We start from the raw sequence: 18,662 nt of genomic DNA, 5'->3' as shown, positions 1-18,662 counted from the left end.
AAAGCTGCTGCAAGGTTTGGGGTTTGGGTTTCACACCTCAGCCCAGTCAAGCCAGACCCCTGACCTGGCCCTGCAGGTGAGGATGCCTTGGAATGGCTGGTTTAAAAAAAAAAAAAATCAATTATTTTGCTTAATTCTGCTTTCAGCAAGGGAAAAAACCAGTTTAGCCCATCTCGAGCAGACAAGAAAGGGAGGAAGAGGAGGAAAAAATCCTCTTTTGCCCGCGCCCGGCTGGGTGTGTCTCGCCCCCCCGCCGTGGGGCTGTGTTCCTGGCAGGCAGGCTTGCCTGGGAGGGATCTGCCGTCAAAGCCTCCCAGGAAAGGAGGCCTGATACGCTCATTAATATTCTGAACTAGTGACCCTTCTTTTTCTTTCCACCCCTCGCCTTTCTCTGGGCGCTCCAGCCTCTCCCCGCCGCGGATGGCTGCAGCCCCCTCCAGCTGAGTCAGTCCTCCCTCCCCGCAGCATTGCAGCACCTCCGCAGCTCCTGCGCTCCCTCCTGCTCCTGCAGCACCGCTCCGCTCCCGCCGCAGCATGGCCAGCACCGTCTCAGGTAGGACAGGCGGCTTCTCGGGGGCTTGACATCAATGCACTTCTAAAATCATCAAGTTTTATTATATTTTTAATCATTATTCTGAAGGTCTGGATTGGTTTTTGGTTTGTTTTTTTTTTTTTTTTTCCCCGTGGGTTTCGGGGGAGTTCTGTGCTGAGGAGGCAGCTGGTATGGCAGCATTGTTCCCCTTCCTCCCCCATACACACACCCCTCTGATGCAAGATAGCAGGTGGGCTTTTTATTTTAATATGAATACACGTGTAATAATCTTGCCAATTTAAAGTATTGCTGCAATTTAATTGTGCCATTAGAAGATGCTGCTACGTGCCAATTAAATATTATTTTTGTAACATCGTAGAGCTTTTTTTTTCCCCCTAAGAAAAAATTGCAAACGGTGCAGCTGGATGTAAGGAAATCAGAAATTACATTTTGTTTTGTGAAGATCATGTGTTGCCTGAATGGGTAATGGAGAGGAAGACATAGGCAAGAGTCAGTAATGCCCTAAAAAAATCCCCCAAAGCCAACTAGAAGAACTGGGATGGGTTTTTGCGTATTCTCCGGGCTTCCCAGCCCCAGATTTCTTGCACTGCTCACATTTCTTGGTTCGAAGATGCTACAGGGGAGCGGTCCTCTGATGGCGTTGGGTGAAATGAGATGCTGCAAGGGAAGCCCTTCCTCCCTCCTGCAGCAGTGCCGGGAATCACAACGCGGCTGCCCGGGAGCCTGCTCGGGTCTGGCTTCAGGATGGCAGCCCAGGATGCTGTGCTGCTTCGGTCCAGCTTCCTAAAGACCCGTCTTGCCCCCTTTGACTGGGAAGGAGGGATTCAAGTGGCTGAAACTGGCAGTGTGGGTGAAGGAGAAGCTTGAAATGGTACAATGAACAGTGGGTGGGTTTAGAGGATCTTTTTCTTTCAGAAAACCGATTTTCTTTCTTGGAATGACTCTGAATTCTGCAGCCTACAAAGAGGGGCTTGGGAGGGGGAAGCGAGATCCTGGAGGGCTGAGCAGGAGTGACAGACAAAAAGGAAGAGCAGGCAGTGCTTTGTGCCCCCCAGGCAGGGAACCAGCCCACACGAGACCAGGCAACACTTTTTGCTTCTTTCACTGCCCTTTGCCGAGGTTTCCTGCCATGCATTTTCTATTCCTTGCTCCCTTTAAAAGACCAGTAGATGCGGGGGGAAGAAGCACGGAGAGATGGAGGGGTGTGTATGTGGGGGGAGTATAAGGGCGCAGCTGATCCTGAGTGGGCTTTACATGCAGTTAAAGACATAAAACAGCATTGTAAAAATGTGTTTATGATAGAAAACCTCCAGCTATTGTATATATTCCTGCGAGTATCCCTGTCTCGATGAACGTCTGCAGCAGTGCACTCTTGGGAGGTGCCACCCATCTCCTGCCTTCCCTACCGAGCAGGATTGGACCTCGTTTGCACAGTGGGGGTGGGAGGGAAGGCTCAGACTTACCAGCCCTCTAAACCAAGGTTGCATCGAACTTGAGATGGACGAGGTGGTGGATGAAACACACGTAGGCAGAACGTGCGATTTCCAGTTGGTGCATTCTCACCCTCCCAACCCACTGCACGGCCACAGCACAACTCGTTCTCCCAGAGATGCAGTTTTACTGTCAAGGAGACTTAAGATCATGAAGAAGCGTGAAATGGGGCTTCCTTGTGACTCAGATCAAGTAGAGAAGCAATTTCAAGGAGTAGGAAGTCACGGAAAGCAGTGCTGTGGCAGGAGGGAAGAGAATAGGGCGCTGTGTGCCAAGGGAGGGTCGGGGCTGAGCCTCGCCCAGCTGCCTTTGCAGGAGCAGCTCCCCATCTCCTACAGCTCGTACAGCAGCAGTGGAGAGTAGCCTGGAAAGGCAGGAGAAAAGTAATTTTGAATGCTTCAATTAAGGAATGAGTCTTGTTTGCTTTCTTCATTATTTCCTTCTTTATTCTCAGCAAAAGCCGATCCGTGCCGAGAGGAGGGCAGCTGCGGTCTGCGGCTGGTGCCCGGGGGCTTATCCCCCTCGGGAGGATTTGCTTGGTTTGTTTAAACAAACAACCAAATCCTCGGGATGAAAAGAAACAGGGCTTGCTCCCCCGAGCCTGGCTGCCCTCTCTCTTTTCTCCCTGTCACCTCAGGCGTTTTCTCCTGGCCCCGGGGGCTGTTTTCGGTGCTGGAGCCGCGGGATGGGCGGCACATGCTCAGTGCCGGCTGAGCTGCGGTGCCGGCCCCGCTCCGGGCAGCCCTTGCAGGGGCAGAGCCCTCGCACCTCCTCCCCGCAGCATCCGCGCAAGGCTTTGTGCTTCTGTGCGCCGCGGGCCGGGGGCATGGCTGGGCTCCGCAGGGCTACGGAGCTCCCCGCACGGCTGGGCTGAATAAAGAGACGGGAGATTATGAAATGGTGCAGAAGGTGACATCCCCGCCGGCTTTCTCCGGCACTGGCGTGTCTGTGAAGGGTGGAGCCAAGAGGAAACACCAGGTTGTCATTCCTGGCCTCATGACTGGGCATGGTAAACGGGCCTTGGCAGATCCCAAGGTTTTCCCGTCCTGCACTGAAATGTGAGAGCTGAGGGACTTCATGTAGCTCTGGGCTACCCCCAATCCCTTTTCTGGGTGGCGTTGAAGGACACCATATGGTGTTGCCCTGTCCTGACATTTCTGCTGCCCACGCTGGAGAGTCAGAGTCCTTTCTATCAAGCTCTCCATCTTTCTGTGCTCTCAAGAAATAACTATTGTCTTTTTTTTTTGGGCTGTTGAAATAGCCTTAAAAAATTATGGTTCTTTTATTGGGAATTCAGTTTTACATGCCAAAAGAGCCTATTATTGTAGGCTTTTTTTTTTTTTTCACCAGTGCATCCAAACAAGGGATCTAAATAATTAGCAAATACTTGTTCTTTCCAAAATATAAATAATATCTTGTTTCATGGCACCATGTAGACTCTGGGAAGATGCTTCTGATATCTCAAAGGAACCCTTTCTTGGAATCTGTCTTTGTTGGTTCAGATCTGGTGAAGGCACTGTTTTATCAGATGAACACATTTTCCTTCTTTTGAGTAAAAGCTGAGATTTAGTGGTCTGATGTGGCAACCAGAAGGCTGCAGATAAGCCCATTGTAACAGCAGTGTGGGCAGCAGAGGGGTGAACAGGGCCAATGATTCTTCATGGCAATCCTTGGAGGGACCTGAAACTCACTCAAACTTCTCTACTCCTAAATTAACTGGAAAAACATGCCTGGCTAATCCCTACCAGCTGTTCTACTGACATGGGCTTTACTCCTCCAGATGTGAATTATGTTTTAAAAATTAAAGTCTCCCCTCCAGAGGGGAGTTAAACCAATGGACTGATTTAGAAAATACAAAAGAGCCAGAGAGCAACCAAAGACCATGTGCATGAGCTGTGGTACTTCAGCATCTCCCAAATGGTAAAGAGGTGCTCAGCATATTACAAGTAATCCTTTTATTCTTTCAAGGTACCTCTACATGATTATTGCCCTACTAGAGAATCTTATCCCCTCTGAATTTGTCTATACAAATAGTACCACTATATAATGGGGAAATACAATAATCCTCAGTAAAGGGAAGGAAACCAAGATCCAAAGAGACCAAATGACTGTCTGTGGCCACAGAGCACATCTGTCCCTGACACATCAGGCACTGGGCTCTGTCTTTGACTGTCTCATGAACTGCTGCCTCATCAGCTCCCCAGCTCTTTCACAGCTCTTTGTCTCACCCAAACCTGGCCATCCAAACCAGTGTTTGCCTCAAATCCACAAACACTCTGGGTTAGCTGCTTCCATTTGGTTCCTTCCCCTGCTTTATAAAGCAACCCAGGCCATGCTTCTCTCCTTCCAACATTAACCCCTCATACAGGGCTCTGCTCCACAGCTTGGGCCCTTCTCTGTTGCTGAGCCCATACAAGAGATTTCCATGGTTATTTTCCTGGGAGCAGCCCACATGTTCCAGTGCTACGGCTCGAGTGATTTGCTGATGCACTGGCTGTGCACAGCCTGGGTTGTTGTGACATTCATGAGCTGCCAATAAAACCTGGGGGGAAGGAGGTGGGTGATTGGAAACCATTCCTGGGCAATAGTTTAGCAGATGTCTGACAGAAGGCAGAGTAAACCTCACATCTGCCTGTTCTCATGGATGATTCCACATGAGCCCATGGTAACTTCTGGGCCTGGATCTCGTGGTGTCCCTATACCATCAGTGAGGGCTACAGCTACCAAGCTGGCAAAAAAACCCTCCAAACCCCTCAAAAAACACACACAAAAAACCCACTAGTGTTTTCTGGTTCCGTAAGAACTGACTTGTTTGTGGAAGCTGGAGAGCAAGAAGGTGGAAGTGCATTAGACTGAAGGTCTGGCCAATATTTTTATGATAGGATTCATAGCAGGGGAGAATATCTGAAGCCTGCTGTACTCTCAAGGCTTGTTGAGGACTCTGGTTGCTTTTGTTGTTTGTGTGGCATTGCAGTCTGTGCTGGAGGTCCCAATTCTCTGTCGCTCTGTCTTCTGTGCCTTCTGTTTAAGCTTTGATTGCATTTATAATTGGCCTGCTCTTATTTTTGCATGAGATAGTATTCATTATGGAAGCAATTCTTACTTCTCCAAAGTTATCTTCACAAACCAAATTATTTCCTTGTAATAACCTTCCTCTGACCCTGCTATCAGACAGAGCACATCCAGTCTCATCCATTTAAATTTCCCATAAATTAACCTTGCTCTGCCTCTAGTTCACTGTGACTGATGCCATGTCAGTGTTGTGCCAAGATGGCCTCGCTCTGTTTTGGTGGATGCCATCAAATACCACCCCAAAACCTGGCAGCAGTTTAGCTTTGTGTATTTAGGAAACAGAGAACAAAACTTTTGAATGAATAATAGGTTTCAAGCCCCACCATCCAGGCACAGGAAAAATGAATGAGCATGAAAATGAATCCCATTTCATGAGCAGGAAAATGAATCCCATTCCTCCTGCACCACACCATTCCCAGCTGTTCCTCCATCTCTGGCACCACCAGCACTTGGGGAGCAGCTGGATAATGTCTCCGGGGGTTGACTTGGAGATAAACACTTTACATGGATCGATGGTGTGCACAGCAGTGGGGATATGGAAATGCAGGATGTTCCCTGCAGCACTAGAGGGAGCACAGGAAAGGAGTCACTAGAGACAGCTGGGAGCACCCTGAGCCTCCTGGTGCCTTGGTGAAGGCTCAGGACACCTCCTGATGAAAATATTTAATAAAGATCGATTGGCTCGTGGGGTGTGGGGTGGAATACAACCAAACCAGAATCAGCCTGTGCTGATTGCAGGGCATAAATGTTCAGAAGGGTTGAGGAACTGACTGCACCTTTATAGATTGTAGCTTAATCACTGCTCAAATTCCTCTAAAGCCAACAAATTATGAGCTCACTCCACTTTAGAGGATGAGACACTGATATATTTTCTCTAACTTCTACAGTTTATCCACTTCTTGGTTTACACCACTCAGTTATTTGCAATGTTTCGCCCCAATTCTGATATGACAGCAGTGAAATGTCATGACACAGTGATGAAAGCCATACCAGAGTGAATGAATTTGCTGCTGAGACAAACGAATGAGAAGGAATTTTTCTGCTGATCCTTCTATTGCAGTGTTTGCCTTAAAAGAGATATAAAATGTCAGTAAGCCACACCTGAGTGAGCAGCCTGTCCCAGTCCTCTGCCCACCAGCGAGGCAGAGTTCTTGCTGCACCTCTGAGACTGAAGCAATGCTTTGGTATCAGGTCCCTGAGGACCTGAGTTAGATGAATTTATACAGAAATGAAATATTTGCTCAGTGCAAGCTGAATTTATTTTTAGTAAGTTAACAGAAGTAAAAATGCTCAAGTAATAGATGCTCAAGTAAAAAGTTCAGCATTCCCTGTCTAATTGTTCTTAAAATATGTTCATTTGTGCACTAGACCCATCCTTTCTGGGCAGGAACGCCTTGGCCATGTCATATTCTGGCCAGCCACATGTCTTTTCCTGGCTCAAGGGTTTTGTCCACTGGTATAAATATGTCCTCAAAACCTTAAATCTATTGCAAATGGGAATGCAGATACTTCTGAAGCAAATTCTAGTGCTGAGGTTGGCAATCTTTTACCCCTGAGTTTTAAGTGATTGAGCCCAAGTCTTGCTTTGGGATATGTCAGGTTTGATCTTCACTTCACAGGTTCCTAAATAGCAACCCAAAGGTTAGGCATCTTTCTTTTAGTTACTGAATCAGAGGATGTACCTCTCCTCACAGGATGCCTTTTCTTGTTTTAGCCTGATAAAACAATTCTTTGTCACAGAAGATGTCACGAGCGCAAGGCCGTCACTGCGATGCTCCTGTGTCCCACAGGTGTAACTGCTGGCTCTGGAGCACACGTGTGGGGCTTTCAGGGATCCATGGATCAGGGGCTCCTCAGGACATGAATGGCATTGAGGGGTTGGACTGTGTTCGGAGAAGGGAACAGAGCTGGGGAAGGGTCCGGAGCACCAGGAGTATCTGAGGGAGCTGGGGGGGCTCAGCTTGGAGAAAAGGAGGCTCAGGGGGGACCTTCTCACTCTGCACAACTCCCTCCCGGGAGGGCACAGCCAGGTGGGGCTGGGGCTTGGCCTCCTGTCCCAATTAACAAGTGACAGGACAAGAGGACATGGCTCAGGTTGAGCCAGGGGAGGTTTAGATTGGACATCAGGAAAATGTTTTCACCAAAACGGCCGTCAAGCCCTGGCACAGGCTGCCCAGGGCCCAGGTGGAGTCACCATCCCTGGATGGATTTAAAAGCCATGTAGGCGGACACCTGGGGACATGGTTTAGCGGTGGGCGTGGCTGTGCTGGGGGAACACTTGGACCTGGTGATCTTGGAGAGCTTTTCCAATCCCAACAAACCTGCGACGATTCTGTGCTCCTATGATTCTATAATTTCTTCAGGAGTCAGTCCATCCCCCTCTCCATGCCCGGAGGTGCTGAAGGGACAGCTCCGGCCGGGGTCCGGCGGTGGCGGTCCTGAAGGGACAGCTCCGGCCGGGGAGCGCAGCACCGGCAGCTCCCGGGCTCCCGGGGGGCTCGGTCCGCTGCCCCTTCCCGCTGCTTCTCCCGCTCCCTCCCGGCAGTGGGGGCTGCTCGGGACCATCCCCCGCCGATCCCCGGGGCCGCGGCCGCTCCAGCCCCGCTCCCGGCCCCGAGTGCCGCTAATTGCATCTGACGGCTGGCGCCGGGGGCACTGCAGGCTCCGGGCGGGGGAAGGACACAGAGCGCTTCCAGCGCTCAGCACAGCCCTGCCGCAGCCCGGGGCCTTTTGTCCTCTTGCTCCTCTTCATTTTAATTGACAGAGAGGGACGGTCAGTTTGCTCTACAGAAGGGAAAGCAGGACAGGGGAGATCCCGATGGAATGGAGGCAGCTGTGAAATCACCACGGCAAACCTCCTGAAAGGCAGGGAATGCAGCATGGAATCATCTGCACACAGTGCCAGTGCTGAAGCCCAAGTCATGGAATACAAAGCACTGAGCTCTGTAACAACTGCTGTCACACAATTAAATTGAATTAAATGAGGGGTCGGGGTGTGGCACATCTGCCTCATGCTTTGGTTTCGCCCAGGACCAGGCATAAAGGTGGAGCAACAACCTTGTTGACTGGTTTGTTTGTATTAAATGAGAATGTCTAAATGATAATAAATGATAATGTCTCTCATCTATTCCCAGGGATCCTCCTCAGGGCTCTTGGCAGCACATTAGGAGATGCATTAGCTGCCTGCTCCATGCCATGACTTTGGGCCTCTCAGAGGCTCTCCAGAGTTTTTTTTCATTAAGAACAAAATCAAAGATGTCTGGCTGCCACTGATGGTGTAAACTATTCCTATTTGGTTTACATTTAACTGCAGGACTGGGCAGGAGGTTCAAATCAGAATGGGGGGCAAGTTTAAAAAATGTTCAGTCAAGATCTGAGCTTCAGGGATGGTGGTGCAGCAAAAGAAGGGTGCTAATTATGATGAAGTTCTGTACCTAGGAGGAAAAATCAGTGAAAGCATGAAACTGGCATAGGCTTTTCCACTCAGCTGTGGGAAGGCAGAGGAGAATACCTGAAAGATGTTCCTAAGGGCACGTGATACACACAATGTTACTTTTTTCAGAATTGTTCTGTGTCTAATGCCTCTTCAGATCACAATGTTCTGGGGATTTCCCTGTCCTGGCCCAGGGGAGGGTCTTGCTCTGAAGGTGGCTTTGGAAGCTGAGCTGCAGAGCTGCCTCTGGTTGGAGCATGAAATGAGCTCAGAACAGAGGGGACAAACCAAGGCCAGAAGCACCAAGATACGTGGGAAATCCAGAGGCAGAGCCAAGGCAGGACAGCAGAATGCCTGTGCCTGTGGCTGGGGCAGGAGGAGGGGCAGCACAAGGATGCTCAGGGCAGGTTTGTCAGGACATGCAGCCATGAAGACACTGTGCCCACAGGAGCCTGTGTGTCACCAAGGGGTCAGCCCAGGACAGAGCCTCACAGGACCCATGAGGCAGCAGCAGCACTGCTGAGCCCCAGCTGCAGACCTGCCACATAGGAGTGATGCTGTGAGGGTTTCACTGATGTGATAAAGAACATGACAGCCTGACAGAGCACCTCACTGGCTTCAACCCCTTCTATTCTGAGGTTCTTTGTCAGCGGTGTGCAAAGGGTTCACTGTCTTAAGTGTGCTGAACTCCAAAAATACAGGTGAAGATTGCAGCAATCTGCTTCTGGGGCAATCTGTGTTGGGGCAGCACTTGTGATCACTGAGGATGCTGTGGTGCATCCTCCAGTCACAGGAACGATGAGCAAACTGGAGGGCTCACAGCAGCAGAGCTGGAAAGGATTGAGTGTTTCCTGTCCTTTACAGGATGGTTATTGTGGTCACAGACTGTGCCAACCTCTGCCTGTGTGGGCCGAGGTGGTGGCAGAATCCACTCACATCCTCCCTTGTCTGCTGCTGCAGGGCAGGAGGTTCCTTGTGAAGTTGGGGTCCAGCTCTTCCCCTGGTAGCAGAGGCCCTGAACAGTTTTATCACTCAAATGCCCCTTTGTTCTCCACATTGCTGATCTCCTCGTGCCTCTTCACCCTCACCTCAGAAATGCTGAATTGTGAAATATTCCCAACTCGCCAGGGATTGAGCAATGTTTCCAGGTGTCACTGGGCATCATTTATCTCAGAGACTGGAAATTCCACTTCCAGAGAAAGGGTGGGGCATCTGTCCCAATGTGTTTAACTAAACAGGCTGCAGCATCCCAGCTCTTTTGGAGGGAAAACTCTGCACAGAAATTTATACCCCTGGATGTGTTAAATCCCTGCTGTGTGTGTTCCCATAACATTTGCCACACTGACAGCTAATTTAGGCTGCTCTAGATCAGACACTCCTTGGGGACCTTTTGGCAAGCTAAGGCAGCATGGAAACATCTCCACAGAGTCTGGTAGCTGCAAGTGGGATTTCTGTCAGCATGGAAAAGCCTCCATAGAGTCTGAGAACTGCAGATGGGATACTTGCTTAATTTCTCCATGCAAAAGAGATGTGTTGCCATTAGAATCTCTCTCACTGCTATTTCATATTTTTCAGCCTACAAGGAGAAAATGAAGGAGCTGTCTCTGCTCTCCCTCATCTGCTCCTGTTTCCACACCCAGCCTCATCCCAACACCATCTACCAGTATGGAGGTAGGTAATCTGCTCCCACAGGAGCTCCAGCAGTGTTTGGATTGTTCTCCCACAGGCAATGTGGGAGATTGCCAGACTCAGAGTCTCTCTGCTTCATGCAAGGGTGACATACAAGGTATTATCAGCAATGTGACCTTTCTGTAATTATGCCATGACTTTAAATTAATTGCATTTGCATGGAGGGGATGAAGGTGATCACTAATCAAGAAATTCTGGAGATAAAACAAAATCACCCAGATCAGGACATGGGAAGATCCTAATTCCTGTTTGAGGAGCTTGATGACCTCAGGTCACTCTCCTGAATGGCACAGGTTCCCAGAGTCACTGTTTTTTTCCCTCACAAAGATATGGAGGTGAAGCAGCTGGATAAGAGGGCATCAGGCCAGAGCTTCGAAGTGATCCTGAAGTCCCCTTCAGATTTATCTCCTGAGAGCCCAATCCTTTCCTCCCCTCCCAAGAAGAAGGACCTGTCCCTGGAGGAGCTGCAGAGGAGGCTGGAGGCTGCAGAAGAGAGGAGGAAGGTAAGGAGATGTCCTGTAGAAGCAGTGACTTTTCTGCTGCTAATTGCACCAAACCCTAAAACTCAGCAGGAGTAATCTAAAGCAGCTGGGAAATGTTCTGACACTTGTTATTCCACTGTAAATTGTCAGGTGAGACATAGGAATCATGGAGTGAGGTTCTGCAGTATGATTTAAGCAGGGAATTCAACTCCATCATCATCATCATCATCATCATCATGTGATCACCGAGGCACTTGGGGACATGGGTTAGTGGTGGGCTGGCCAGTGCTGGGGGACCTGTTGGGCTCAATGATCTCAGAGGGCTTTTCCAACCTAGACAATTCTATGATAGCAGGAAAAAGGCACCGAAAGTATCTTCCAAGCAAGAAGATTGTGTTATGGGGTGGAGGGGAGTGGCAGAGTGGTTTGAGCAGAGGGAGTCAGGAAGCCTCTCTGGGGAGATGAAGGCTGGAAGAGCCTGTCCAGTGGCCTCACCCCCATCCCTGGCAGACCCAGGAGGCGCAGGTGCTGAAGCAGCTGGCAGAGAAGCGGGAACACGAGCGGGAGGTGCTGCACAAGGCGCTGGAGGAGAACAACAACTTCAGCCGCCTGGCCGAGGAGAAGCTCAACTACAAGATGGAGCTGAGCCGGGAGATCCGTGAGGCACATCTTGCTGCCTTGAGGGAGCGGCTCCGCGAGAAGGCGAGTGTGACCCCCGGGACAGGGCTGGGGGCTGGGGGTGCTGATCCTTACGGAAAAATGGGATCTGGTCCCAGTGCAATGGGTGCAAGGGACAGGGTGTTCCCTTGCTGGTGGCTGCTGAGGAGGAGCTCTGCTCCAGAGCAGTGTGAGGAGGGGGTTATGTCCTTCAAGGTCAGTAGAGGACATAGCCTGGAAATCCTGATAAGTGCAAGTCCAAAGCCACAGTGTCAGGCCCACCATGGGCTGTGTGGCTGAAGGGTTTTGCAGGAGAGAGGAACCAGTTTGCTGGAGGGTCCATCACCTCCAAGCTCCCACAGCTTGGGATCCTTCACTCCTTGCAGCTGTAAGCCCCTGCCCTCGGGATGTTTTGGATAAGAAACTGGTCTCTTTTTTTATGTCTGATGCAAATCCTGTGTGCAGGAGGCAAATATTGATCACAAAAGCAGGGCGTGTTAGCCCGGTGTCATTTCTCCCGTCTTTGCAGGAACTGCACGCAGCCGAAGTCCGCAGGAACAAGGAACAGCGGGAGGAGATCTCTGGATAAAGGGCTTTTCTACACATCTAGCACCTGATTCCTGTTAACAAACCAACCAGTCGACCAACCAACACATTTTATTTTGTTTGTCTAGATGCGGCATTCAGTTCTCCATCCCCCCTCCCCGGTGTACGTCCCCCAGCTACACGCTTCTCTCTGCATCCCTAATCGTCAGTGCTTGTGGGGATTCACAGATCATAGGGACCTCTAAGCAGAATAGCAACTAGTTCACATCAAATAGAGAATCAATCAGTCGATCAGTCAATCAAACAGCTTCTTTGGAGGGTTTTGTCCTTTTTTTAAAAAAAATATTTCTTAAACTGATGTAAAAAAAAAACCAAACGAAGATATTAATAAATTCAACCACCAGTGTCACAGAGATACGGATTTCTTATCCAGGGCTTTTCCTCCTCTTGGTGTTTGCTCTGAGCCAAATATCAGTTTCAGAAAACTGGGAATAAGTGATACTTTCTGTGTGTGAAGTAAAATAGGGAGCAGTCCCCTGTTTGCCCATGGTAGGAGAGAGGAAGGAGAGGGATGGATGGCTCAGGAGTTGCAGTGTGCAGAACCCCCATCTTTTGGCTGCCTTCAGAGCCAGCCCAGGTAGGCAGTGACCACAGTCCTCATCTTTGGGTGATTTTTGAGAACCCATGTGGAAGCAGCTGAGGGGCTCCACCCAAAGCTTGGTGCCAGGTGCCACATCACGGCAAGTCCCTGTCACAGTGGGCACTGCCTGATGCCCTGGCTGGCCACTGAGCTGCCCTCTCCCCAGCTGAGTGGGGACTGAGAGGTCTTGGCTGCTCTGCCTGGAAGAGCTGTGGGTGGTGATTGCATTTCCAGCTCCGTGGGAGTCCTGGGGGAGACCCTCAGTCCTCTGTGGGTTCCCCAGTGCCCCCACAAGATAGGATTCCACTCTGCTAGGAAAGCGAATCCAACAGAGACGGTGCATGGTTGTGAAATTGCCTTTTAGTGAACAGAAGAATCCTTCCCTCTTTGCAGTGATGGATGTGGCTCTTTGGGGCCATCACAGGGCAGACTGCTGGAGACCAAATCCTGGGGCTCTCTTCTGATTTCCATTGAATTCCCAGCTGGATGTGGGAGGGATCCCTCCACGGCCATGGCTTGATGTCAGGGGACTCTGCTCCTAAAAGGAAGGGCTACCTTACTCCCAAAGCCCTCCTCCTGGTCTGGGGGGACAATAGGGCTGTTAGAAAGCTCCTGTGCTGTCAGTGACAAAAAGAAAATTAGATTTAGGGCAAAGAAGGAAACTGAGGGTTGAATTTCTTAACAGTAGCTAATGATCAGTTTATAGTAGCAGCTGTCTTAGGTAAGCATTTGTGTAGAGCACGGCATCGCCGCCAGCATCACCTCATCCATATAGTGACGAGAAATTTTAAAAAGTTTAAAAAAAAATTTAAAAAGTAATTTAAATGAAATGTTTGTGTGTAAGAAATGGTTGAAACTGTCAAATGTCTGTGTCCCACGTTGGTGGGATCTGAGAAGGTATCTGCGAGATATTAACCCTGTCCTACTCTCTGTGGTGCTGAGTGTTTGCTTGGTGTGTAATTCTGACCTGGAGCTTGTTGTAAATACTGTTTTTAGTACTTATTATGATTATTATTATCAGAAATGTTGTACTCATGAGCAAGAGTTGAAAACAAGAGAAATGGCCATTTTCACTCTCTCCTGGGGGCTCAGAAGGAGTCAGAGGCTGGGCCAGGTGAAGGCAGGGTGCCAGTGGGATGCTGGACCAGAGAGCAGCTGGAAAATGATGGAATTGGGAGCTGGAGGCAGCCGAGTCCTGCAGGCAGGGCAGTGAGAGCGGGGACGGCTGTTCCTCATGCTGGGAGGAGAAGGAAGGGCTGAGAGGAAGAATAGAGGTGATGCTTCAATTCCAGTACATCTAATTTAGTGTTGATTTAAACCTCCCCGTGTGGAGGTTCCAGGTGGTTCCCTGCAACCCGGTGGAAGCTGGAGGATCTGTCAGGTTTAGCATGTGCTGGAAGAGAGCTCTAACAGGTTGTGCCGGTCAGAGTCGTCCTCCCAAACAGCTCCTGAGTCTCCAGGCTCAATTCCTGCCTGGATTTTCCCTCTCGGTCCCTTGTGCTGTCCTGTGGCCCTCTCTTCCCCCTCCCTGGAGCCCAGATGGGTCTCAAGTGGAGACTCATTCCTGCAATAGCTTTTCCTGGCAAAAATTCCCATGGCAGGTGCAGAATGCCTGGCAGATGGTGCTCATGCAGGTGTGAGCACTAGGAGACTAATTTTTCTCCCCTCCATCAGGTTGGTGCAGTGAGGGATGGTGGAGATGGCTGGAAAATGTGTTACTGCAGGAGAAGCTCCTGCACCAGAGGAGCAGGGATGTGCAGGGAGAGCTGTGCATTGGTAATGTCAGGGAGGTGCTGCTGAGACACGCCGTGCCAAGGAAACAGCCTCACCTGTGGGGCCAGAGGCTTTACGTGTCCCGGAGCCACGTTTGCCTGGTGCAGATGGATGGAGTAGGGATGTTCAGGAGCTTGTCCAGTGCCACTGGGCACTATCAGGGAAATGTGTGACTGCTTTGGCTGCGCGGTGTTGGCTGGATGAGGAGTGTCCACCCACTGCTCCAAACCCATCGTGGCCAGGAGCTCATGCAGCGCTGTGCCCGACCTGCAGCACATGGCATGGGCCAGGATCATGGTTATTCCATGCCTTTCCATATCCCTTCATGCTATTGGCTATGTGCAGCTGCATACTTCATGCCTCAAATGAGACCAATTAAGTATCCTCATTAACATCCTTACTGCCCCAGCCTATGTCATTCCTGGAGCATTCCCATGTACCGTGGATGTGGACACAGCATGCAACCCCTCCACTTCTCGGGGTCACCTTCCTGATTGTGGGGTTTTAGGTCTCCACTGATCCCTGAAGGTGTTTATGAATCGAGTTCTGAACCAACAGTTTCCGCCCCTTTTAGCAGCATCATATGGACATGGGAATGTGCCTTGTAGGGGGAGCATCCTCAGGGCACCCACAGCATCCCTGCCTGGACCTCAAGTGTGGCAGCAGTGTGAGGGAGAAAAGTCAGGAGGGTGACATCATTATGTGCATGCATAGGCCTTCCAAGAGCCCTCCTGGAGAAGAGCCTTTGATTCAGGCAAGAACAAGGAGCTGAAGCTAAATGAGCTCCCAGCTGGCACCAACAGCCAGGCGATGGGTGAAGCTGTAGGAAAGGCACAACCAGCCTGTAGTCCAGCTGTAGTCCAAACTACAGCTCTGTGCCCACATTGTTCCACACAGCAGAACTCAGCTCTGCCTGTAAATAGGCACTTCCAAGGATGCTGGCCCCTTCGACTGCTTCTGGACTGAGCCTATTCCTTGTCTTATTATTTTGGAGTCATTAAAAAATCTTGCTCTAACCCAGTTGTGGGGTTCCCTTCGAGCTGACCTTCCAGGGCCAGTGGGAGTTGAGGAGTTGCATGCATCCTACCTCGGGGGGTAGGTCGGTATTGCTGCTCCCTTTCAAATGTAAACTTCAGCTTGCTTGCTTTAGCTTAGCCCAGTGTGAGTCTCTGGCCCTGGCTCTGCAATCCTGTCTCACGGGGTTTGTTATTTCCCTCCCATGGCATTCTGGCATTCCTGCCCTCCTCGCAGTGGCTGTGCACCCAGCTGTGCACACACGCACAGAAACGCATCCGTGGAAACAATATATGCACATTCACTCTGATACCACTTGAAATGAGTCAGGGAATGGCTGTTTACGGTGCTAGAGATTTCTTACTCTCCATGCTAGGGACGAGATGACATAGTAAGACCAATAAACTCCACCTTTGTCGTCAGTTGTCTAAGTTAAGCAGCAAAGGGGCACTGGCCCATGCCTATGTGTGGGTGCTCCGTGGTCCCCGAGGTGCAGGGACACAGGGGGCAGCTGGGCATCCCTGCCCTGGCATCCCCCGTTCCTCAGTTTCCCACACCCTTTGACAAGGGGACATAGATGCTCCCTCCCCACGGGGACCACGGGAGAGCCGATGCCTCCACGTCTCTAAAGTGCTCTGAAATGGAAAGTACCAAAGTATGGAGTCGGGATACGCAGCTGTGCACCCGGGGAGGAACACCCCGGCCCGTGGCTGCAGGAGAGGGTTGGAAGATGACTGTGTGGGCACAGAGCTGAGCTGTCACCCCAGGGCTCAGCACCCCAGCTGTCCTCCGGGCAGGATGTGCTCCTCCTGCCACAGCCAGGGTCACACCCCTTGTGCTGGGTGGGGAGCTGGCGCAGTGTCGTGGAAAGACTTTCCATCCCTAACAGAGCCTTGTCCGGTTCCCTTTGGTCTGCCACGTGCATTTCATTGTCAACTTGAGGTTGTTGTTGTGCAAAAGAAGTGATCATGAAAAAAAAATAAAGGAAAAAAAAAGAAATAAAGTTGGTATGAAACCGTATGTGTCCGTCTCTCTCCGGGTTGTTTTAGTTGCAAGGCTTCTCTTTGTATTGTGAGAATACCAATAAACAGCATTAAACAGAAAATTGACCTAAAGATTTAACAAAATAGACCCTAATCCTCTGACTGCTTTTTCACACAGCATAAAAGAGGCAGAAATTGACAGTTTATCACCATTCTCCAAGGGACAACATAATAAATGCTTTAATGAGGGTCCTGCTGCCACCCCCTGTGGCTGGGAGTGAGGGTGTGCAAGGTCTTTACACAGGAAGATTGAAAAACATACAAAACAGTTACAAATACAACTGCAGTTCTAGAAACCACATGAGCTTCTTTATTAAAAAATCCAATGCTTCCTTCATGAGCTTTTCCTGGGAAAGGATCCAGCCTGAGCTGGACAGAGTGGGAGGGAGCAGGGCTGTAGTCCTCAGGGAGATGGGCCCCAACCCACGAGACCCTGCATGGCCGAAGCTCCCAGTCCCATCCCTGGAGCCAGGTACACAAAAATGTCCAAAAGCTGCAACTGAAAATAGGGAAGTTCATAATCCACAAGGACATGTGGGGGAGGATGCCTGGCTGCTTTCCCTGCTGCTGGAGAAAGGTTCCCCCACTTGTCTTGTGGGGAGGGCTTTTGCCACCACAAGTGGTGCCCAATGTCACTGGCCACTGTCCTCCCTGTCCTCGAGGGGATATTGAAATGGCAGCATCCCCCTGGGCTGTCCCACATCTTGCAATCCCATCAAAATAACCAGTGTGGGAGACTTTCCACAGCTCAGCTCGGTGAACAAGGAGACAAACTGAGGGGAAGGCAGGGGGGATTTTAATTTTAATTCCCAGGGCGGTGCCAGGAGGACAGTGCCAGGACAGTGCTGGGGCCATCACGGTGGTGGCAGTGGCAAGCAGCCCATGCCTGATGCTTTTCCCATGTGTCCTCAGGATGCTGCTGCCCGCACAAACAGGAATTCTATTTTTGCAGCTTGACCTTCCTGATTCCGGAGAAAACAACCTGACTGCAAACGCAGCATTGCTCCTTTTTCCTCTGAGATTTGATACAGTCCACTGACCCAGGCTCTTCTAGAACATGGATGTAGCAAAGTAAACCCCTGCATTTGGTCCTAGGAAAACAGGCACAGTCCTTGGTGCCAGATAATTTGAGATATATTGATGAGACCAAGCATGGTCACCTCCTAACTAGTTAATTCAAGACACATCCCTTTGTGATCTGAAGGAGAAAACCACAGAGGCATGGCATCTGCTGGAGCAGGAGGAGTGGAAGGAATTGTGGAGAGGATCCCAGCACCTTCCAGCCCCGCCTACCGTGCAGCCCTGCGGGGCTGAGTGCTGAAGACACAGTCCTGAAGGCTTGAACCACACTCTAGCACCCATAAAATCATAGATTCAAGGAATGGTGTGGTTCCAACCCCCTGCAATGAGCAGGGACACCTTCCACTATCCCAGGCTGCTCCAAGCCCTCTCCTGGCTGGCCTTGAGCATCTCCAGGGATGGGCAGCCACAGCTTCTCTGGGCACCCTGTGCCAGGGCCTCCCCAACCTCACAGGGAAGAATGTCTTCCCAATATCCAATCTCACCCTGCCCCCTGTCAGTGTCCCTGTCACTCCATGCCATGTCAAGAGTTCCTTATGGAAAAAATCAAAACCAAGTCAAGAAAGCAAAATATCTACATAACTCTTGAAGAGATCCCTACAAAGTGATTGAGCTGTGCCTGAGTAAGGGAAGGGATCAGAGACTCTGCCAAGGTGAATGCAAAGGCTCACCTGGGCAGGCAAAACCCAGAAATTTTGCAGAGTGATTTGGTTTGAAACATAACAGCTCACCCTGTTTCGGCAGCATCACTGGCACCATGGCTGGAGCGAGTCTGCCCACTGATAAAGGGAGCAGATTAGGTGCCAGGAGGTGAAATCATCCCACTCTCCGGGCGAGGAGGAGCCCAGAGACCTTCCTGTGTCCTGGGATCTGACAGCAAAAGCCAGGTTTTGCTTTCCAAGAGGCCACTGACAGGGCAGCATTACTGGGGCTTTGCTGCCTTCTTACCACCCTGATAAGGCCACTGCTCTTGGGCGCTGTAGGGAGACAGTTTTAGTGGAAAAAGGGGCCTTTTATCTGTGCTGTCCAACCCCACTGGGGTCCTGAGGAGGCAGCAGTGGCACTGGTAGACAGACAGACATGTTTCTAATGAAAAGGGAGTCACCATTTCCAGTGGGTGATTCAACCTTGCTGGTTACCACTGGTTATCTCGGGGGAGGAAAAGAAATACAATTTCTTGTGGAATAAC

The 18,662-nt window shown here is 50.5% G+C and overlaps 1 protein-coding gene across 1 annotated transcript; it reads left to right on the top strand.

Moving 5' to 3' along the window:
• The first annotated feature begins 229 nt into the window (after nucleotides 1-229).
• On the top strand, nucleotides 230-16,370 carry STMN3 (stathmin 3). The gene is made up of 5 exons (XM_053958664.1): nucleotides 230-553; nucleotides 10,125-10,220; nucleotides 10,566-10,741; nucleotides 11,231-11,422; nucleotides 11,907-16,370. Exons 1-5 carry the CDS (start codon nucleotides 535-537, stop codon nucleotides 11,964-11,966), a joined length of 543 nt encoding a protein of 180 aa, XP_053814639.1. The 5' UTR covers nucleotides 230-534; the 3' UTR covers nucleotides 11,967-16,370.
• Nucleotides 16,371-18,662: the final 2,292 nt, after the last annotated feature.

This window comes from Vidua chalybeata, chromosome 17 (genome assembly GCF_026979565.1).
Source record: "Vidua chalybeata isolate OUT-0048 chromosome 17, bVidCha1 merged haplotype, whole genome shotgun sequence".
Lineage (NCBI taxonomy): Eukaryota > Metazoa > Chordata > Aves > Passeriformes > Viduidae > Vidua > Vidua chalybeata.
Note: the sequence above shows the minus strand (reverse complement) of the source record. Positions and strands in the feature narration are given on the sequence as shown.